General features: G+C 43.0%; 1 protein-coding gene across 2 annotated transcripts in view; it reads left to right on the forward strand.

Annotated features, from left to right (window-relative positions):
* ITGA9 (integrin subunit alpha 9) overlaps positions 1-22,092 on the forward strand; it is a 216,824-nt gene that overhangs the window by 26,737 nt on the left and 167,995 nt on the right. For both annotated transcript variants that reach the window (XM_035552621.1, XM_035552622.2), the window contains 8 exons: positions 493-578; positions 3,172-3,240; positions 6,461-6,598; positions 8,965-9,070; positions 10,433-10,527; positions 13,381-13,471; positions 14,006-14,051; positions 16,964-17,118. In XM_035552621.1, the coding sequence (XP_035408514.1) occupies positions 493-578; positions 3,172-3,240; positions 6,461-6,598; positions 8,965-9,070; positions 10,433-10,527; positions 13,381-13,471; positions 14,006-14,051; positions 16,964-17,118 (786 nt within the window). The remainder of the gene's footprint in view (positions 1-492; positions 579-3,171; positions 3,241-6,460; positions 6,599-8,964; positions 9,071-10,432; positions 10,528-13,380; positions 13,472-14,005; positions 14,052-16,963; positions 17,119-22,092) is intronic.

Here is a 22,092-nt window from a genome sequence, read left to right on the forward strand (position 1 = left end):
ATTTCCTGGGCAGTGATTTCAGCCAAAGGAGGAGACTTGTGTCCAGTTGATGTGGGACTGTTGCTCTTTGATGTGATACTTCTCTGCAATGATGTACGCCCCTTGTTCTGTTTGTCTCTGTTTACATGCTCCTGTTTTACCACCTCCCTTTAGGGACTTGGGGTTACCGAATTGTTCCCTTTAACTGTTTTGTGTGTCCCCCTGCATGTTCCCTGCTGACAATGCACACATCTCTTTCTCTCCACTTTTGGAAGTGTACCAGAGGGTGTAGTGCCATTTCCTGAAGCCTTGTGCTCTGGAACTGAGTGAATATTGGTGCATCCAGGACAAAATGGTTGCATAATGCTAACAACGCACAGTCTAAGAGGAGCCGTGAAACCCGATGAGCATGCTCCAGATGGCTGACCTGTTTCTCAGGCTCCTTCCTTTTGTCTTTATTTATCTATTTATTTTTCCTCTCTTCTCTCTCACCCCACCCCATCTCCTGCTCAGGATACGCGGTGACAGCAGGTCATTTCTCCCAGCCGACTACCACGGACGTCGTGGGAGGAGCTCCCCAGGATGGAGGCATTGGAAAGGTGCGGCTTTTTGTCAAACAATAAAGTGGTCGGATGCAACTGGGCAAAGAAAGTAGTATTGATGCAGTTCTCAAATGTCTGACAAGCCAAGATATTTTTGCCTACAGAGTAGTTTTGGAGCACTGTGCAGGGGAGAGGTGAGGTAGTTTGATAAAGTCATCAAATTTTCTCCACCTGTCTCTTCTGGTGCTTCACATCCCTCCTCCCTCTCTTTCCTCTCTCTCCCACGCAATCCTTTAAATGGTTATTTTAATAAGACAATGGCAACATTTCTTTCATACCACTTCTGTTCAGGATTTCTAATATACAGGCATCACTTAAACCTTGTGTAGAAATGAGAAAAATTGGAAAAGAGGGTTAGTCCTCTGCTTGTTTTCTTCAGACATTTGACAATGCTTTGCATGTAGACTGTATCCCTACTTGCTTCAGGGTAGCACTTCTAATAGCATGAAATTTAGTAGCCTTATTGATGTCTCTCTTAAAAAATGTTACAATACATTGACATTTAATAGGTTAACATCTGGATTTCTGACAGCTGTGCTCAGAAATCTTGGTGACAAGCTCTTCAGAAGACAAAAACCCAAAGGTTTTCCTGTAGGTATATGTATGTACAATCCCAAGGGTGTAAGCATGTGAATGGCTGGATAGAGGTAGCTGATGAGTTAGGCATTCCTGTAGTTTCTCTGTAGGATATCCAGCTGCTGTCGGTAGCAGGGTGAGGGTATGCACTGGGACCGCTATATGCTTCTGAACCAAAGGTGGAGGAGCAGGACTAGGGAGAAGGAGGGAAGAGACGAGAAGGATTTGCTTTTACCACTCTTTCTTTGAAATCCTTTTGGGGCCTACTGTCACCAGTTGCTCCAGCAGAGACGTCTGGTCCTTCCACCTTCTTCCCTCTACTGCTCTGTAGGGGCATCGGTTGTAGCTGAGTCCTAACAATAAGGAGTGAGAGGTCTCTATTAGCAAGAACACTGTCCTTTGGTTTAGACAGATTGTGTCCTTGCAGTTGCTGGGGGCAGCAGAGTAAATGGGGATAATGGAATAAAAGTAGAGGATGAACTTTGTGTACACCTGGTCTGGCATGACTAGGACGTAAGGGATATAGCAGCAGCACAGTTGCTACTGAGAAGACATGCACAAGATAGTTTCCTTATCCCAGGTGCTCTGTTATGGTTGCTCCAGTGCATTTTCCTTCCAACCCGTTTTCTCAGTGGAACAGATTTAAATTCTCTACAGGGAAGGAGAAAAAAAAATGCAGCTGCTAATGTGAGATCCATGAGGAAGCAGCTGGCTCTGTAGGTTAAAGATTGTTGCTCTAGTTGCAAAAGCTCCTGTTATTCTCACTTGGCATGGAATGTGGGTAGCAGGAGTGCATGGCAATGGGGGCAGTAAGAGGTGTTGAACGCAGGACATTATTCTGAGCAGTCCTGTTGTGCTTTCCACACTCTCTAATAAGTTAATCCTTACCACTTCCCCGAGAGAAAGTGATTACTGTTGTCACACCCTTTCCATTGAGGAGAAAGCCAAGACACTTAACAAGACCGAGTCATTTCCCAAATGGCACCAGGAGTGTCATCAGTAAAACTGGGTTTGGAGTCATGACACCTGGCAACATGCACTTGCTGCTAAACAGGCTGCTGCAAAAACTGGGGAGTCCTTTATATCTACAGCAGCAATCCACGGTGAATATGTGCTGTGTTCTCGGCTGAGAATGGCTTTGAACTCTGTCTCACCACCTATTAATAACTCACCGCATATTCAGCTATGTCAAGTGCTTGGCTCAGCCACATGGCCTTGGAAAATAAGGACCCTTCATCCCACAAACAGCATGAAGACCTGCTGGGAAGAAGCCTGTCAAATGCTGGAAGAGTCTCAAAAAACTCTGACTGTGCCAGCCCTTCTGCCAAAGGGAGTCCCTTCCTACAAGCAACGTGCTTTAGGTCTTAAATTTTGGTACAAGATCTGTTACTGGACTTGTATCAATGCTTTTATCCCCAGGAGTTCCTGGTTAAGCAGTTTCTTCAATGGAAATGAGCAACAAGTGGACCGAGTTTGAATGGCTGTGTATTTACAGATCATTTCAGAAGAAACAGTGCAAATGCCTTGAGTGATCTGATTGGGATTTCTACTCTGACCTTTGCTAAAGCATTGTGAAGTTTGCAGTGCCGTACGTGCAGGCATGCATCCCTGAGAAGGGAAGGCTGGGTAAGGGAAGGGAAGCAGCGTTGTGCCTTCTCAGCCCTTTGCCCTGCTCGTTTCCTGGCATTCTCCAAATGCCTGTTGTTTGAGAGCTGGAGAGTTCCTTTATGGGTTGCTTTTAAGTACTCAGCACATGCTCACATACAAAAAAGTAGGTGACAAAATAATGTTCAAGCATCTCTTGTGATAGGAGGCCTGCGATTCACCAGGAAAGTGGGGAAGTACATGTTTTGTCTTTTAAAAGAAGACTGAGCAATAAACTGTCTTGAAGTTGGATCTTGGCAATAGCCATGGCCATGATCCCGATGCAGATACAAGGAGAAAGCACCAATGCTGTGCCTTTATGTGCTTTGTAGTTACTATTGGATAACCTTTTTTTTTTTTCACTTTTCAGGTTTATATTTTCAGAACAGACAGACGATCAGGGTCTTTGGTAAAGATTTTTCAGGCTTCGGGAAAAAAGGTGAGATTTTATATTTATATGTTTTCATCTGAGGGTGGAGGGAGGGGAAATAAAGGCAGGGTTGTCTCAGAGCATCACTTTCAATTTACTGCTTTGTGAGTTTTTGATCAAAGGCTGTTTTTCCTCATTTTTCCTGAAGATGTAAACCCATTGTACAGACCACCTGTATTCCCTTTGTCTTGCAATGGTGGTGACTGCAATCTCTGCTCAATGCCCATGGGACTGAAATTAAGGGTTTTGCTGAAAATTGTACTACTGGTTCTGCTTAGCCTTACACAAATGTAGCAGCAGCTTCTGCTGTTGCCTTCTGAGATGTGGCAGAGCCCAGACAGCGAGATTTCCTCTGACTAGATGTTACCGGTAGCTCTGGGTAGCCTGGAGCTTGGTTTATTACACAAAGCCCCTCTCTGTTTTTCTCTACCCTGCTGTGACAAGGCAGGGACATGAGAGTTATGCTGTTTTGTGGAGGAGCAGCTTCTGTGCCTCAGGAGAGGATGATTTTCCTCTTCCTGCCATGAATCAGTCCTGAGTATTGCTGTTACGATCGCTGCCTTAGAACTGAACCCTGCCTCCTGCCCAAAAATTGCTGGTGAGATCCAACTCCCCCATGCAATTTTGTGTTTGAGTGGGGAACAGCTTACATTCTTCACTGGGGGCTTGCCGGTGATCTGTCACATGAAGAATGAAGTGGACACTATGTCTAGGTGTAGATAAAAACAACAAAAAAATGGTTTATTTGAGAATAACACCCTGAGGACACAACACCTCTTACCTGGGGTTGCCTGTATTCTCCTGGCATGAGAGGAAATCCAGAAGAAAAAGGTCACTGGTGGAATCTGGCTCTAGACAGATCTGCCATCCTCAGAAGGGTCTGAGAATTTGACTGTATTATTAAGTGGATAGTATTAGCATGTTCCGCCCCCCCTCCCCCAAACACTGTTGTCATCTTTAAAAACGTGCCTGGAATACGTAAAAACTGCAAGGATGTGGGGTAGATGCTGTGACTTGTGTTTAAGAGTCTCTGCAAAATGTCTTTCTCTGCACTGTAGCAGAGTTGCCAACATCTTGAAAGGAAAAGCCCTCCCAGTTCATCTGGGGCACCTCCTGTGTTTGATTGTTTCCTGTTCATTTTTTTCCCTGTTGACTTTTAATTGCCCCTAAGGATGTGCTCCTGGAGAAGTGTTCCTCAACCTAATAAACAGAGCTATCAGGAAGTTCCCAGGTCTTAACCAAAAACTTTCATTTTTCAATGTAATCACATTATTCTTATCTGAAACTTAACTAATCAAGTATTTACATCCTTCAAGTACTTCTAGGCTGTCATTGCCTTCTTTCCCAGTAGTATGCTTTCTACAAATTCTGTAAAATCTGAATGAGGATTGTATTTTGAAAGAAACCCATCCTAAATCACAGCTTTTCTGTTCTGTGGCTGAAATATAACCAGACAAGCTCAGCAATGAGCAGTGCTTGGAAATGAGCTCTCACCAAATGCTGTGTCCTTCCCAGTGGTGTGAAAGGTTCATTGCTCAAACGTTCCTGTTAGACACTGTTAGACAGACATTAGTGGGCAGTTTCTTCCTTCCTTCCTTTTTTTTTTTTTTTCTTCTGTGGAGGCCGAACAGGGAAATCAGATGCAGAGATGAAAAAAGAAAATGCAGTGCCTCAATACAAATGTTAAGTGCATAACCGTCAGGTTCTCACAGCACCATGAACTCACCCACACTGCAGATGTACCACATTGCAGTTAAGTAAATAATAGCCTTCCCCTGAAAACTGCCTGAATACACAGTGAAATGCTTTTCATAACTTTCACTCCTTACCCATGAGAAATTTGTTTTAAAACCTTGGTGGATTAAAAAAATAAACAAATAAAAAATCCACAAGGGAACTTAAACTACAAAATAACTGGAATCAAATGATGTTTGAGGTCTGACCTTAAACCCACACAAGCACAAAAATCTGAGTTACAAACTGAAACTCTATCCTTAACTCACCCCACTGTATAGATTTAGCAGCTTTTAAATCTTACAGACTCTAAGGAGTGGAGCTGCTGCTGCCCATCTCCTGTTGTGCCCGGTAGCTCTGGCTCACACGTTTGGAGCTATCAGACATGGAAGGCTGTGGGGCAGGGATCCACAAAGAGGAATGTGAAAACATGCAAGAAGTGTGATTCATTCTTTTTAACCTAAATAATTATTTGTGTAACCTCAATTTTTCCTGCTATGTAGACAGCTCTCAAGTTCAAATATGAAGAGCTGTCTTTTAATTTTTCTTTTAGAAGTTACTTGGAGACTATGTTTTTTAACTGGTCTCAAAGAGTATGCCTTGTGGTACCTTAGCAGAAGTAGATGAAGTAAGAGCAGAATATCATTCTTGCTTTTGGTTTCCTTTTTGTGTTTAAATGTGTTTTTAAATTCATAATGTGGATGCTGGTTGGGAGATTGTTAGCATTTCATATTCACCTGTATAACAATGATGTAATGAATTTCTTAAATTTAAGCAATTTAGTTTTATCAAGCAATAATAACCAGAGATAGAAGTGGCTTAGTTTTTTTCTGTATCAACTGAAAAGTTTTTATTGAAAGTCGTCTTTCTGTGTCAACTTACTTGTCTGTATGTGAGAGGAAAGGTTACAAACAAAACTCATAACCAGTGCTGTTAATTAAAGGTGACTGATACAAATAGAACAGGTAAAAATATTCCATGAATGAGGGGTAACTTCAAATGCCTCTTTTCATGGATGCTCCTTTTCCGTGCCCCCCCCATTTTTACTTTTGTTTTGTTTTGTTTTAGGCATTGCCAGAAGACCTGTGGTATATAAGTTCAGGTCTCTTTAGGAAGTCTGGTACTGGGCATGAATAAGCACTAGCAAGGTGTTGGTTTGGGAAACTTATTTGACCCCCTTCCTGGTGTTAAGCATTTGACAACTGAAAGTTAGTCTAGGAAAGCCTAGGTGTCTCACTTAAGCATGTCCCAGGGTATAGATTTTATTCTTCTGATAAGGCATCCAAGCTCATGCACTGTTAGAGTAAAATGTTTAATTCTTGCCTGAATTATCCCCTAAGCTTTTTCTGTAGGAGTACTTGTGAATGATAAAGCAGCAAGTCATCATTTTAAATAAAAAAACAAACAAACAAAAAAACAAAAAGCACGCCTAAATGATATCCTCCTGTGTGTGGGCAGATACTGAATGCTTTGTTGTGACTCGGCTTGGTTACAGATGGGCTCTTACTTTGGCTCCTCCTTATGTGCAGTTGATCTGAACTCTGATGGGCTATCAGACCTGCTGGTCGGAGCACCTATGTTTTCTGAGATCAGAGATGAGGGTCAAGTCACAGTCTATATCAACAGAGGAAATGTGAGTATGTCCAGGAGATGACTCGGTAAGGGATGAGGGTGTGGGTCTGGGCAGGGTAACGCCAATGTCCCCTCCAGCGCTGCATGGTGAAACTCGATGTCTCAAACAGTGGGGCTCTGGATGTCTCCGACAGAGCATGCAGTCACGAAAAACTCATCTGGTATCATGGTTTCCCAGGCACCAACCCACATTCAAAACCGAGCTGTGAATCTTTCAAGGAGGTCTGGGAAAGTTTCTGGTTTTATATTGAAACTTCGTGGTATTTGTGGCTGTACATGCCAAAACCAAGTAAAAGTCAGCAGCTTTGACTGAGTTTTCCTTTTGTGTTTTGGGTGGTCATTGGGACCTACGAATCAGAACAAAAATGTGTAGGGAGTCTTTTTGTAGGGAAAGCAGAGACTGAATTCATGTTATCTTCACATTATGGCTCATATATTTCCACTGTTGGGAAGTTCTTATCAGCTGATACTGTCGGATTTCTCACGATCCAACCACAGTCTTGGAAAAGTCTGACCTTTCTTCCATCACCAAAGCAAGATCATTATTATATTATATTACTGACTAAATTGGTTTAATTCATCAGAACTTTGAGAACTTTAATACATGGAGTTTGTTTATGCTAGACATAACACAGGTTGTGAGTCCTATAGGCAGCATTTGAGAAACTTCAGAATTTGTTTTGTTGTATTTTTATCTTCAGTTATTGCTCCTCCTGTAAATGGGCTTTATTTTTTCAGCTTGATCACAGGTTGCCCAACTTCTTATATTGCAGGGTGGCTGCAAAGTCATCAGAATAGATCCAGAATGCTAAGCAGATAATACCTAATATTTCCTGCTTACAGTGAGAGTATATATGATTTCATTTTTATCTTTTATAAAATGGTGAAGTTAAATAATAAAACTCCTGCAGCAAGGATTACTTGAAGCAGCAGTGGCTTGCAGGATTGGTGGCTTTCTTTTTGGGGTATGGTCATTTAAAGCTTGCAGTTTCATTCTACAAGCATCAGTGCTCAAGAGGTTATTGCAGTGGATCAGAGAAAACTGCATTATAGTGATGCTAGGTATGATACACTTATGTTTTTCTCTTTCTTACGAGGATTGCAGAGAAATGAGTTGCACATACAGGCCTGCCTGTCTCCCCTATGTTGTGTTTCAATTTCATTATGTGGGATTTTCTTAAAGTCAGCAACTCCCTGCAGCCAAGAAAAAGATTTTATTACATGTTCCAGAGGGCAGTTTACCCTCATTCACAAAGGATGCAAAACAAAGAAAAAGAACCCTTGAGGTGGGTACAAAGTTGGATTGCATAACAATATTTTGTTTTCTTGTGGAAATGTTCCTTTCCCCTTGAGGGAAGACTGCAAGAGACTGAAGCTTATGTATCTGACCAGAAAGTGGGTGGGCAAGAAATACCAAATCCATATAAGGCTTCTCATAGCATATGAGTACAAAGCTACTTTATTCCGAATTTTCCTCTGTCTCTTTATTTCATTAAAGCTCTTTCCTTATTCTTCATTTCAGAAGGCTTTTTGGGTAGTTTGCTTTAATCCTTCTGTCCAATGCTTAAAGTTTTAAAATCCAATTGCCCAAATGTTCGCTTCTTAAGGGAGAATTCTCTCTAATTCACTGGGGTTTAGCTGAGTAAGCCTGGACTGAGGATTTCACTTCTCAGATGTAATCTGCCAGCAGGGCAAGCTCTGAGCTGTTACATTTTAGGTGTCCGGGAAACCTTCATGAGGTCACCAAGCCCCGTGACTGTATTTAGTTGTATCACTGAGTTATCATTTAGCTAATTTAGCATTTTGGTTTTCTCATTCATGCCCCCATGCCCCCCCCCCACTTTTTTTTGTTGTTAACATAACAACATAAAAAGGTTTAAAAACAGAAATTTGTATCAGCATTAAACTTGTTCCCACCAGCCCCTACAAGGTGCTGTTGTTCAGTTAAAGCTGAGCACCACCAAATGGTTTAGTAACACAACATTAAAGGATTTTTGAAAGAGAAGGGCTGAATTCCTCTTTAAGTGGATTCTTTCACCTTGATGTTGTCATCCTCAGGCAGTGTCTGCTCACCTGTTCAGCCAGAGCTGGGGACCTTTAGGTCCCTGGCTCACCAGGCTGGTGGTACCTAGGTTCTGATGTTGGCAATGCCACCTGTGGCCATGGAGTGTGCTAGGGAGACCTATTGGCTCCTGTTGGAGTCAACTGTGTTGGTTTTACTGTTAACCCTTTTGATTTATGGCACCCAGCTGATCTCTGTTGGTGGGGGGATGCCTCGGCAGTGAGGGTGATGGTCATTTGACTGTTCTGCCCTGGTGCTTCCTGCAGCATTGTTCCCCTGAGCCTGGTTTATTTCCTCTTTGCTAGGGAGTGCTGGATGAGCAACTTGTCCTGGATGGTGATGGTGCCTACAATGCGCACTTTGGGGAGAGCATGGCTGCCCTCGGCGATATCGACGATGATGGGTTCCCAGGTCAGTACCTTTTCCTTGGAGATGTCAGCGGGGCTGGCAGTGCTGCCTGTCTCCTCCCTGGGCTCATGCTGAGGACAACAGGCCTGCATGGGATTTGTCATCTAAAACCTTTGACAGCTGGTCTTACATGCTGTGGTTTAGTTGATGTCCATGCAGCTTGCACCCCAATCTCATTAACTTTGGTTTGCCTTCCTTGTTTTACTTTTTGTATGGTTTATAAAAGGTTTCAGATACCCAATCCCCAAACAGCACAGAAACCTGTCTTTTTCTTTTTTCCCAATTATGCCTTCGAGCCTTTCCCGTTTTATTGGCATAGTGATGCTTCTTATCATGAAGTGAAATTAAGAAGTAGTTTCTCACTCCTGATACTGTGAACTCTACTAATGAACTCTCTCCTGCTTTATGTAACCCTTGCACCTTTCACGGGCTGCTCAGTATGAGACCTGATGCTGTGATAACAATAGATGAGAGCAAAGTGTTGGTGCTGGCACCTGACATCTGGCAGGACAGATTAAGGACTTCTGACCAAAGGCTGACTTGCTCTTTGTGTGCCTGGATTTTTTTTCTTCCAGGCTACTCAGGGCATGATAGCACATTCAGCCTAACCTAACCTTACTCCAGGTTGTCATCGCAAGTGGTAGGAATAGTATCCCTCTGCACCTGTCCATGCATTTGCACATTCTTCCTGCTGCTTGTGGGTCAGCCGTGTTGATGGAGGGGCTGCAGACTGAGTTGGATCAATCTGTGGCTATGATGCCATCAGGAAGAATGTAATTTTAGCAGCTATGCAATCACTAGATCCAAGCAGCAGAAGAGAGTGAAGGGTAGGATCACTCTGCTGTTAAATTGGATCAAATGTAATTTTCAAGTGCGCACTTGGCAGCACTTTTTTGTCTCTGCCTATCCATATAAGGCACCCAGTCTCATTTTGGAGGCTTGGGTTTTAAAGCAAGCTTAATGTAGTGCTACAACAAATGTTTTGCCAGTGCTGTCTTAGTTCATAAAGCTGATGTTCCCCTAGGTTTTGATTGGATATTTTGATATGAAAGGATTCTATTTTAACTTTATGAGCATGACTACTGGTTAGTAAACACATGTTTTCATAACAAACACGTGTTTCTGATTGGGCACAACACACAGCCACATGCACGTGCAAATTCACATACGTTTCTGTATTTTTAACATTTATTTTAACATGAGCTCTTCATTAAATCAATCAAGTTTTTCTAGCCAGGCTGACACAAGCTGCTGATCATCTTCATAGGGAGTTATTTTCCTATGGAGATCTGGCTTCTAAAACTGGGAAGAAGCAGGGTTAACAGAATGGATTGTGAAATGTTTATCATCTGTCCTGTTTTACAGATGTTGCCATTGGGGCGCCTAAGGAGGATAACTACATAGGAGCAGTTTATATTTATCATGGAGATGCCAATGGTATTGTACCCAAGTACTCTATGGTACGTGACACTCTTTTATGATATCTGAAAGCTCTTTCCTGGGGCCTGCAGAAAAAAAAAAAAACAAACCATGCTTGGGGATCCCTTTATAGGTAGTCTTATGCAATTCAAGCTCTACATCCCTTTCTTGGTCCTGATTTGAAGATGTCGTCTCCCAGTTTGCCCTTATTTATGCTGTAAGGTAAAATTGTGTTAATCAGGAGGTATTTTTTCACTTTCTTTTATTACAGTCTTTAGCTGTAGCTTCCTTATTGAAGTAAATGAAATCTTGGGATTTGAATGTCAATTTTTAGAGAGTAGTACGGCAGAAGACAAACAAACTCTGCAGAGGTTGAGCATATACAGATTATGGAAAGGCCAGGGAGAATCGGGAGGTTGCTCTTTCTTCCCACCAAAGCAGACTTAGCAAGAAGGAAGAGGAACTTAAGTTTTCTTTTGTTCTCCCCACAGCTTCTTAGCCTTCTACTTCTGATGTGAGAATATATCACAATGATGGTCCTTGGGTACCACTCCCTGACCACTGTTACGAAGTAAAAACTAGGCTGAGGTATGCTACAGAGTCTTGTACAGAGATGACAGTGCAATTCAGCTACTGTAGCCAGGCAGGAGAGAAGATAAATTGATGTCGATGCTGCCCAACATGTGTCCCCTAGCCTCTGTCTAGCACATTTATTTTTTGCAGAGCCTGACTCTTCCCTACCTCCCTCCGCGTGTTTGAAGTTCTGGCTGTTTTGTTTTGTTTCTGGGTGGGATCTTTCGCAGTAAACCAGTTTAAGCAGTATTAAAAGAGTTTAGTGGTTATATTGGAGGCTCTTCTAACAAACCGTAGAAGTTCAGTCCTTCTTTCTTTTAGCATGTATATGCTATGCACTGCTTTTTAAAAAATGAAGTTAAATGACTCTTCACGGATACTTCTAAAGTGCACTAATTTGTGGCATTTGGAGGACCCTGCCCATTTTTTTCCAAGAGCGTCTGGTTGGGAGGTTCTTGGGCTGTACAAAGGTTGGAGCTTTCTAGCTCTTGCTGCAACGGATCAGGGTTTTGTTTTTTGGGGGGGGTGGAGTCATTCATGGGGAAATTCAACATTTTTGAAAGAGCCCAGATCAGCAGAGTGGTAAGTGAAACATCCTGCTTGCTATCTCTCCCTTCCCATCAGAGGAGCAAGGGCAGCAGACAGCACATGCCTCTCTGCTTGCCCTAGTGGGACAAAACCCAGCTCCAGAGCATGGCAGGATACTGTGATACTGTTCCCATTTTTGCCTCCTGTCCCCAGGCAGCTGAGGGAGTACTACTTTTGTGCCATTTCCCAGGACAGACACACCACTGATTCATATACCACGTGCAACCCAAAAAAGCTGTGTAACAGCTTCAGCTCATTACCTGCCCTGGGTTTCACCCAGAGGTGAAAGACTTTTTGTGTCTTATTACTATACCCCTGAACCATCTTAATGACCTGGATGTCCTTTTTTAAATAAGCCAAGAAAGGTGTGTGGTGGGGGCTGTAGGGTATACATTTTCGCTCTTTTCATTTTGTTAGCTTTTCCCCCCTTCATTCAAATTGCTGATCATTGTTGCTGCCTTACACTGACAGAGCAGCTTGAGTGGTGGCTCTGAGCAGAAGCAACTTAATTGGCTTCGTGGCCTGCTGTTTCCATTCATGGCACTTAAAAGCAGAGCAGCTTTATACCTCTGCCTTCTAGACTGTAATGGCCTGCAGATGTCTGCTGGGCTGCTTGCAGGCAGGATTTACCACCCTAACTGGGACCCACCCTCCCAAAACGTGATGTTATGTGGGGAGGAAGTGCTCTCCAGTTGTCTTATCTACCCACAAGTAGGAGGAAAGGGAGATCTGTATGTGACAGAGTGCTGGTATCCCTTTAAACCGGCTGTCAGGACGGCAGGATGTCTTTCTTCCCCTCGTCTTCTTTTCCATGGAATTCCTCTCTGACCTTTTGCCAAATATTGTGTCCTTTTGTGGGTGGGCCAGGAAGAGCTGGTCACATGTCACAAGCTATACAGCACCACCACCAGCCTCAAAATTAGTTGGTGGGATAGGTTTCTTCTGTCTACAACTTCTGCAGTCAAAGGCTAGTTAGAGTTCAGGTCTTGCATTGATGGCCCAGCATAATGAATAAGGCCTGGGAGACATCAGCTTACCGTAGAAAAAGATTTGATACAATAATTTGTTTCAGGCAAAGACCTTTACAATTTGAGCTGTTTAGAGAAAGTTTTTGTGTTTGTAATTAAAAAAAAAGAAGTGGTGCTAGTAGCTAATTAATCTTTGTGCTGGGGAGGCAGAAATGAGATACAGCTTCCAAACTGACACAAAATACTGCATAATTGCTGATGAAAAACAGGATTTCCAAGTGGGATGAAAATTAATCAGTTTGGGTATGCTGGCAAACTTTGTGAAAAGAAATGGTTGTACAGGATTTTCTGTTTCTTTTAATGATTATTTTTGCGAAGATGCTGTTTAAATCTTTTATTTACATAAATGAAGGTAATGTGAAAAAAAATAATCTCTTGGGCACAGTTAAATTTCCTTCTCACAAAGAAATCTGTTTGATGTGTTCTTTATTTTGCTTGGGTCTGCATGAGAGTTGTGGTGCAGGTGTGTGTTTTGTTGCAAGTCAGCACTGGCAGCCTCCTAGGCCAGAGCAGAAGGGCTTCCTGCAGTCGGCAGCCTTCCTGCTCGGGGCTGCGTGGGTGAAGTGCGAGCCTGCAGATGTGCGGCACTCCCAGCCCACAGAAGAAAGCCCCGGTGACCATGAAAATCAGGCTCAAAGTTTTCTCTTTTTTAATCAGGGCTTCTTTGTGTTACTATGATTTCACTTGATGTGTTTTCCACTGCAGAAGCTGTCTGGGCAAGCGATAAACCCGATGCTGCGGATGTTCGGCCAGTCCATATCGGGGGGAGTCGATATGGATGGCAATGGCTACCCAGGTACGTGTGCTGCTCTGACAGCAACACTGGAGCAACACGCTGAGAAAACACCAGAGCTGGTCGTTTCCAGGTTGCTGGTTCCCACATCTGTGAGAGGACAATGAAGCTGAGTGTGTTCCTCCTTTTTCCCTCTGTTATTCAAAGCTCCTGGATCAAAAATTTGAGCTGATTGCTTGATTCAGGGGATTTGGGCAGTCATGACAGAAGACTGAGGTCTTGAAGCAGAGGAAGTTTAGTATCCTGCCAAGGTTATAAGTTGCTTGGAAGCTGCTCAGTCATGATAATAAACTTACAAAAATATAGACAATAATAGTAATAATAATAAACAAATGATGAAGTAGAAGTGAAGCATCCTCATAGACCTAATCTTTTAATTATAACACTTTTGATATAATAATATTTTAAAGGATCAGCTGTCTGACTTAAGACAGAAAAATATTTTTTTTGATGCATGCTTTGTCATTTACCAATTGACTTGAGGGAACTGAACTCTGTGCCTCCCTTTTAACTGTCTAAATGTTACAAAAATTTCAGATATGACTGTTGGAGCCTTCTTGTCAGACAGTGTGGTACTCCTAAGGTGAGATCAATGTCTTTTTGCTCTATTGTTGTTTTAATTGTCTCTGTTTATATCTGACATGGTCTAGGTCCTCCACCCCACATATTTTCTCCCTAGGTTATTGTAGGTAAAAGCAGCAAATTGGATTGCTTTTCAAGCATAACCATAACAGCATAGTGAGGGATGACCTCTCAGTGCTATGAAGAAACCAAAGAGTTAAAGCCAGGTGGAGATGTGTTGCATCTCAGTGCCTCTTGAGAAAGGTTGCTCTGAATATGTGAGAAGATTGTTACTGTTCTTACATTTACATAAAGTACATAAAGTATTATTTAAGGGAACAAAATGGAACAAAAAGCCAGCCACATACGATGCCAGAATTTAATTCTGCAAGTTATAATGGAACGCAGAATGAAATAAGAGTCTGTAAGGAAATGAAATACAGAGATGTTTTGAATAAACACGGCATTTGGGCTACTGTTCAGTTGTGTGCATTAAGTACACTTGCTTGTTTCATCTGATGGAGAGAGGTGTGGCAGCTTGATTCACCAAATTACACAGGTGGAGACAGAGTACGAGCAGGCTTGAGGCACACAGACCTGGAGAAGAGAATGGGAAGTTTTCATTTTGCCAGTAGCTCCATTGCTGCACTTGTAAATATTTAACAGAACAATCCTGCCAGTAACTAGGTGTTGTTACAAGTAGAAGTAGGGATTCCTGCATCTTAATGGAAGATGCGGGAGCGTGGTGAGATTGGCAAGACAAATGCTTGAAGTGCTGAAATGATGTGCCAACCCACATCTAGTTAAAAGCAGGGAAAGCATGACTCTGTTTCCATTTGAGTCAGTTAAACAACAAAATAAAGGGATAGGAAGAAAGAAACGACAAGTGTGGCAGCTGGTCAAGCCTTCTGAAGGGCTTTCTGTGCCATTGTCACACAAGCAGGGGCAGCCAGTTGCTGCTCTATGAAATGGTGTGCTGTGCCCTGAGATGGGACCTCACAACCCCAATGGTATGAAACCACTCAGAGTACAACTGTGTGCAGTTGTTGTGCACTGTCGTTCCTTGCAGGGTGGAAAAAGGCCCTCAGAAAGGTTTGCTGTGGTGTTTAGAATAACATGCACCACAACAGCCTAGTGACCTCCAGCCAAGCGTTCAGTCACTGCCTGTGCCTTTCTGTGGAGATCTAGGCATTGCTGGCTAACGATGTGGGCAGCCTGATTAATTGCTGCTGCTTCCAGTTCAGAGCATGTCACTCTTGCTGTTTAGATTCAGATTAGGATAAAGAAATCAGCTTTTTTTTCGCACCCCTACAGAAGCGTTTGTGAAGTCCTTTGGCCAAAACCAACAAATGTTTTGCCAAGTGATATTAAAGGCTTCTGTGGAAGGCGTGGTGACTTGGGGCAGATTGTAGTTGCTATATTGCTCGTGCATGTGTATGGCTGTTTGACAGGCATATTATGTTTTTTTGTTTGTTTGTTTGTTTTTTCCAGTGAATAACCAAGTGAGTTAACATTAAAGAAAAATCAGTGCATCATGACTGGAGAAATTTCTCCTTTCAAGAAGAAATATTGTTTTAGATCAATTATAGCATTTACTCTTTTACTTCTCCCCTAGCACTTGGAGAGAGTTTTTCCCATAGTGGGGTGCTCCTAGGAACCTCACTCTTTCCTCCTTTTTCCTTCCCCTCCTCCCCATTACTGTATATATTTCTAGGCTTAGTGTTTTATCTTCAGCCTCCATCTCGTAAAGCAAACTTGCGCTGTTATTTCAAGCTATGGTAAAAGACCATGAGCAGCTGTCTCAGAGATTGATGTGAATCTTGTTCCGGTTGATATGAATTAGGTGTAACTACAATCCCTGCTCTCTTCTCCCCTCTCTCCCACACCTCCAAATTAAGTGGCTTGTGGAGTGAGAGTCCTGACGTGGTTTGCTTATGTGGTCTGGCCTTACAGGGTGCTGGGACTACCCTACAAGTTAATCTGCTGGTTGCTGCATTTTTTTTTTTTTTTAAATACTGGAGTTGTTTTTGGAAGAGCATGTTCACATTGGACATGTACGGAACTGAAACCATGAAGAATAATGCTTGCTGAATACTTGGACTGAAGTCCTGCACTGGGGACAGCTCTGTAGATACTGGATTTCTGAGCTGCTTTTCCCAGGAAAGCTGGTGGCACTTCTGTGTCATGTGAGAACAGACTCACCTGGGCCCTGCTGATCCTTAGCTTGCTCTGCGACTCTCGCCGAGCTCTTCTTCAACTGGGACTTACTGTAGCTGTAGCTCAGTGCAGGAGTTGCAAGGGTGGAAGACTTTCATTCACGGTGCACTGGGTGACTCCCAAAGTAGATTTCTACAACGTGGAAAGAATATTCATTTCTTAGCACCTGCTGGGAGGAAATTACCCAAACGTTCACTCTTCCAGAAAATGTGAATTTTTTGTCTCTTGTCCCACTTACACCATAAGAAAAAATATGTATGGATGCATCTCCTACCCCTGTGCTCCCAACTTGACTTTCAGGTTACAGATTTTACCTAAAGCCATTATTTATCCTCTCCTGACTATGCAGGCACCTTAGCTAGCAGTCTCACTTGCATGAGTCTGTTGTCCTTGCTTGCTAATTTTGTCTTCAGTCATCAGGAAGACTTTATGCAACTTTTGCTGGAGATGTTTGTTATATATTATCAGTTACCCCAGCTGCCTCCTGCAGTCTGTATCTGAGGACTGAACTTCAAGCTAATGCTGTGATTTTCATTCAGAAGCTAGCTGTCCTTGCCAGCTAGGTCGAGAGCTAATTTATTTTAGAGTTCAAATGCATTCTTTTATTTTTTATTTCTGCTTGAAATTGTGCACATTACTGAATTTTCTTTGTTTTGCTTTGGCCGAGAGACTTCTCTTTGAATGATTGTTCAATTCCACTTCTATGTTGATCTCCAGATCCAGACCTGTCATCACCATGGACATCTCCATTTTTCTGCCAGCATCCATCAATATCACAGCTCCTCAGTGCCATGACGGCTTGCAGCCTGTGAACTGCCTCAATGTCACAGCATGCTTTCGCTTCAGTGGCAAGCATGTTCCTGGAGAAATAGGTAAGGTACCTGTGCCAACCCTGGTCAGGGCACCCTGACAAGTTGACGTGGAGCTGGGGGCTCCCTTTGGAGTCAGTATCAAAGGTTTTCTGTGAAAGAATTTTTTGTGAGGTGAGCTGGGGTATGCAGTTACAGAAAGTTGGAGGCTCCCAAGGTGCTTCCTTTGGCATTTGTTTATCTTCTGATGAGGATGAGATAATACTGGGGTAGTTTTCAGTGAAAGGAGAGGAATGTATCCTTAGTCTTACTGCAAGGATAGAGAACACAGAAGCAAACTATGCTTTGAAAGTTCTTGTTCTCTCTATTTGCCTGTTGATAACACATTTTTTATACACATCCTGTATCATAAAGCAGCTGTGATGTGCTCTGGATGAATACTTTTTGAACATCTACAAGGAGCTCTTGAAATAGAGCACTATAAATTTGAACTCTTGGGTGTTACTACCACCAGACACGAGCAAATTCTTTTCAGTGCATCAGTTTACCCATTTGTAAAACAATTATGAATAGCCCAGTATTTTATTGATGGCAAGAATATCTTTCGAGTTACTTAGTCTCTAAACCACATGGGTGGTTTAAAGACCATTCTCTAAACTTACACTTCACTTGGGTGAATGAAATCGTGTAAGGTGTGTAATTGTCCCAGCCATTACATCTTGACTGCATTAAATTATTTCTTATGGCTTTTACATCCCAATGTTTACAAGTCTTGGGTATTGCCTGAAGTGGTATGAGATAGATACAGCATTTCTAAATACCATGAAGACCGGATTTATTTAGTTCAGCCATGCTGTTTTAACTTGGCTATGCTCTAGGAATGGCAATGGGCTTGTTTTATCTCTCATGTGGAGTACGAACTAGAAGCTGCTCATTGGAGTTGCTTAATGCAGCTCATCACTGTCACCTGAAAGATCAAAAAAACAGAGTTGTAGTTTGATTTCTCTGGATTCTAACATACAGATGCAACTGAGACTTCATTTTCTATTTTTGCCCCTTTTCCTTCCCTGTAAGTAATGTCAGACTCCTAGCAGACAAATATGTGCTTTGATACAGCTTTTTTTGTATGTCCTGCTACTCTGTCAGTTAGAAAATGCTTGTCCTTGGGTGCTTCAGGGGTGTTGATTTCTTTGTGAAAATCCAAGAGTAGATCTACTGAACGCCTAGGTTTTCTTATGTTCCGGGGGATACTGCTTAAAATGTTTCCTTTGCTTTAATTTTGTATCTCTTGACCTGTGGCTAAGAAATGATCTGCCTGTTTCTCATTTTAAATATATATTCCCCTTTTTAATGAAGGAGTTATCTTCTGCTTCATCGTGTCTTGTAAGAGTCAGTTGCATTCCTCTGCATTGTCATATAAACAGTGCTCTTGATGATTTATTGTGGTGAAAGCACATGTGCATCTTTTTCGGTGGGTAACATCCGTCTCATTGCAAGGAATTTTTTTACTATTAAGTAGATGATTATAAAACTTCCAACCATTGTCCTTTTATACAATACTTCTAGCAAAGTGATTTGTCTTGAAAACATTGCAGCCAGAACTGACTGTATAAAAACCCTTGGGGATATGATTTGGATACAGTATCTCAAATAAGCTTTCAGTTTGTAATCTAACAGGCCATTTTAATTATGTTGTAGCTGAAGAGTATCAATTAATAAAGGGTGGAACAATTCATGGAAATACTGCAACTGTTCCTCTCCTATGTGCCTAAATATGGAAAAAAATAAAATATTCCTCCAAGTACTTCAGTGTCCAGTTCAGACTCTGAAAGGCATGCAGAAGCACTGAAATGCTGTGTTAAAGTTTTGTGGCAGAGACTCTGGGATTGCCTCAGCTTCAGATGTTTGGGAGCGGTCTGATAAGTCAGGCAGTGAGAACACAGGGCTCATTGAAAATGCTGTTCCCTTAAGGCTTGTCAGTATGGACACTCAAAACTGCTGGTTACTGTTGGAAAATCTGGGTTTTGCCCTTGCTTTTGGGCAGCTGAAGTTGGTCACCTACTACAACATGTTTAGAAAGTCAAGCTGAACATGCAGGCAGTATTCTGCTCTGGGAAATGTTTGTCTACAATGCTTACGTGAACGTGTTGTTTCATTAACTGCCATGTGAAGGAAAGTTGTCTTATGTGTCTCACTTGCATATAAACCTTTCCCACCCTCCTCTTCTTCTTTTTTATTTTTTTCCAACAGCAGTTGCAGTACTATTGGTCATGTAATAGCTATCTGAGAGTCTGTGTTTACTGATGCTTCTTGATGCTGACAATGACTGTATAATTCCCATCCATTTTGTGGATACTGTTTGCTGACTATGGTCTTCAGAAGTATGAATTTATTGCAGAAATGGTTTTGCCTGAACAAAGAGCAATGCCCAAATGAAGCATGTGCTCTGCTCTGCATGCCAGGCATTGTCTGACCCTTCACTCTGCCTCAGTGCTCTCTGGGGAGCTGAGAATCCACCATCAGAGTCAAGCTCTGGTATGTCTTGAATGTGTGAGAAATACAATGCTTTGTCAGCCCCCCAAGGTTTCTCTATCTGTAGAATAGTGCTCAGCATGCTCTCTTCCTGCAGCAGCAGCAGCTCTTGCAAGGTGAGAAAGAAAGGAAGCAGCTTTCCTGGATAAGGTAAATATGTATGTATTGCACACTTTAAAAACAACAAAAAAAACATCCCAAAGCATCTTAAACTGACAGAAAATATTCTATTGTCCCCCATTAGTGTCCTCTGTACTAGGAAATGGGTTGAGTTTAGGTTTGATGCATGCAGTGTGGCTTTATAGCAAGGTGGCAGTGAGGGTGCAGGAGAGATGAGAAGTACTGATGAAGACATGGCAACAGGGACTGTGGCATGCACTGCAAATAATGGTCAAAGATTCCTGAGGGTCCTGCATAGACACTGCTGCGTAGTTGCTGCCACTGCTGTCCTCCCTTATGGGCTAGGCTGAGGGCACGTGTGCTCAGCATTGCCATGGTTGTGTTCTGCAGTGATGCTTCTTGCTTTGCCAGACCCCAGCTACATCTCACGATGTGACAGTGTTTGCTTGCTGAACATTAGGCTGAGCTACAGCTCAGAAAAAGCAGGGATGAGATAAAGTCCTTTCCTAGCCTGGATGATCAGGCTTCAGCCTCTTCAGACCACACACTTCTGGGTGACCAGAACAAGAAAAGAGAGGCTGCTGGCATCTCTGTGCATGAGTCACTGTTACTGCATTCATATCCACCAGAGAAGGGAATTAAACTTGTGGCTACGATCTGGGTAATCTCCTGTACAAAAATAAAAAATCAGTGCCAATGTAAGGATTAGATGAATTTTAGTGGCTGTGAAAACAAGAGGTTTGAGGCATTTGGCTGGAGTTAGGTGCCTTAGATAGTTCTTCAAACTTTCTCCTTCATTCTTTGCTTCAGCTGTGCATCGCTTGTATGTTGATCCGTTTCTAGGGTCGTCCTCATGTCCCTGATAGTGTTGTCTGAGAGAGCATTGTGAGATGTAGTGTGGAATAATGAGTTGTTTGATATTTTTGCTCTGCTTTGGTATGCTACTAGGACTGAAGAAACGTGACTGATCCAAAATCTGACAAAAGTAGATACTCTTCTTCTTATCAGCATCCTGCTGTAGTTTGGTGCAGGAGTGTTATTTCTGTCTGTCTCTTGTTTTTCCAGTCTGCTTGGGTGCAGGCCTGAATCGGTGCTACCCTATGAATGCCTCAGCAGCAGTTTTGCTGTAGGGATGTGTTTTTCAGTATATGTGGTGTCCACCCCTGAATCGGTACAAGTTAGCAGCCTATCAAGTCCTTAGGGGTGTGCTCCTGCTGAGCATTTTGCCACCTGCCTTTGGTATGCTGTGGCATCCTCTGAGTGAGCTGTGAAGTGTTTTGCTGGGTTCTTGGGGTTCAGCTGGCTCTTCATTCGCACAGCCAGCTGTGGATCCTGTCTCAGACCATGGGATACCACTGTCCTCTTTGCCCCTCTCCTCACTCCTGTCCTCTTCAGGGCTACCTTCAGCTCTCTGCAGGGCATGCCTCTTGCATGTTGCGCCACTTAGGAATGAAAATCCACTGTAAAAATGCCATTTTTACTCGACAGGTATGTTGCTGTGGTGTCCAAGCACCACTTGGAGTGACTTGTCTGCTCTGCTGGCTGGTAGACCTCTTGGAGATATGACCCAAAGTTTCTCAGGGGGAGCTATTACTGAGGCCTCTTAGGCATTAGACTTTAGTTACAGGAAAGGAATAATCACTAGAAAAATAAAGCCCTTCATCTAACCTCATCATATCCATGCCAGAATTTTCTTTTGATTGTGTGAAGTGGATGGGCAGATCCCCAGAAGCGTTGCTAACTACACTTTAAGCTGCTGGATGAGAATTTGAAGGCATTACCTGCAAGAGTTAAATCTGCTAGCAAGAGCTTGCCTCCTGATCTGCTGCTGGAGCCAGCAGGAGGAACTTAAACCACCAGTGGTGATGAGGCTGGCCAGTTATCTTCCCCACCCCGTCTGCTTTTTGGAAGCAATGAAGACAGAGTGGGGAAAAAAAAAAGCCTTACTCATGATATTTCAGTTTTTCCACTGATGTGACATCATTGGATATAACATAGAAACAAGTTGTCAAAATAAAGGGGAGGCGGCCACAGGGGGGGTAGCGGGGGGATGAGAGGCCGACTGCACATTTTGATTGAAAACATCCACTGCCGCTGCGGTAGCTGGAAACCTTGAGGCCTGGTACTGGGCTGGTGTTGGGACGAGACCTCCCTCGGGGCCTCCCTGGGCAGCCCCTGTCCCTCTGGCTGCCATTCTGCCCTCAGCGAAGGGACGCACAGCCCCACGGGCCCATGTGGGCCCATGCAGGCCTCGGTCTGCTGGCACATCGCCTTGTTGTTATGCAGGGGATGGAGGCACAGCCCTAGGCCCGCTTGTGGGGTCTTGAAAGAGGAAGAGGGAAAATCGGGGTTGGGTGTGGGATGTGCACACTTCAAAGAAAAAAA

This window comes from Cygnus atratus, chromosome 2 (genome assembly GCF_013377495.2).
Source record: "Cygnus atratus isolate AKBS03 ecotype Queensland, Australia chromosome 2, CAtr_DNAZoo_HiC_assembly, whole genome shotgun sequence".
Classification (NCBI taxonomy): Eukaryota; Metazoa; Chordata; class Aves; order Anseriformes; family Anatidae; genus Cygnus; species Cygnus atratus.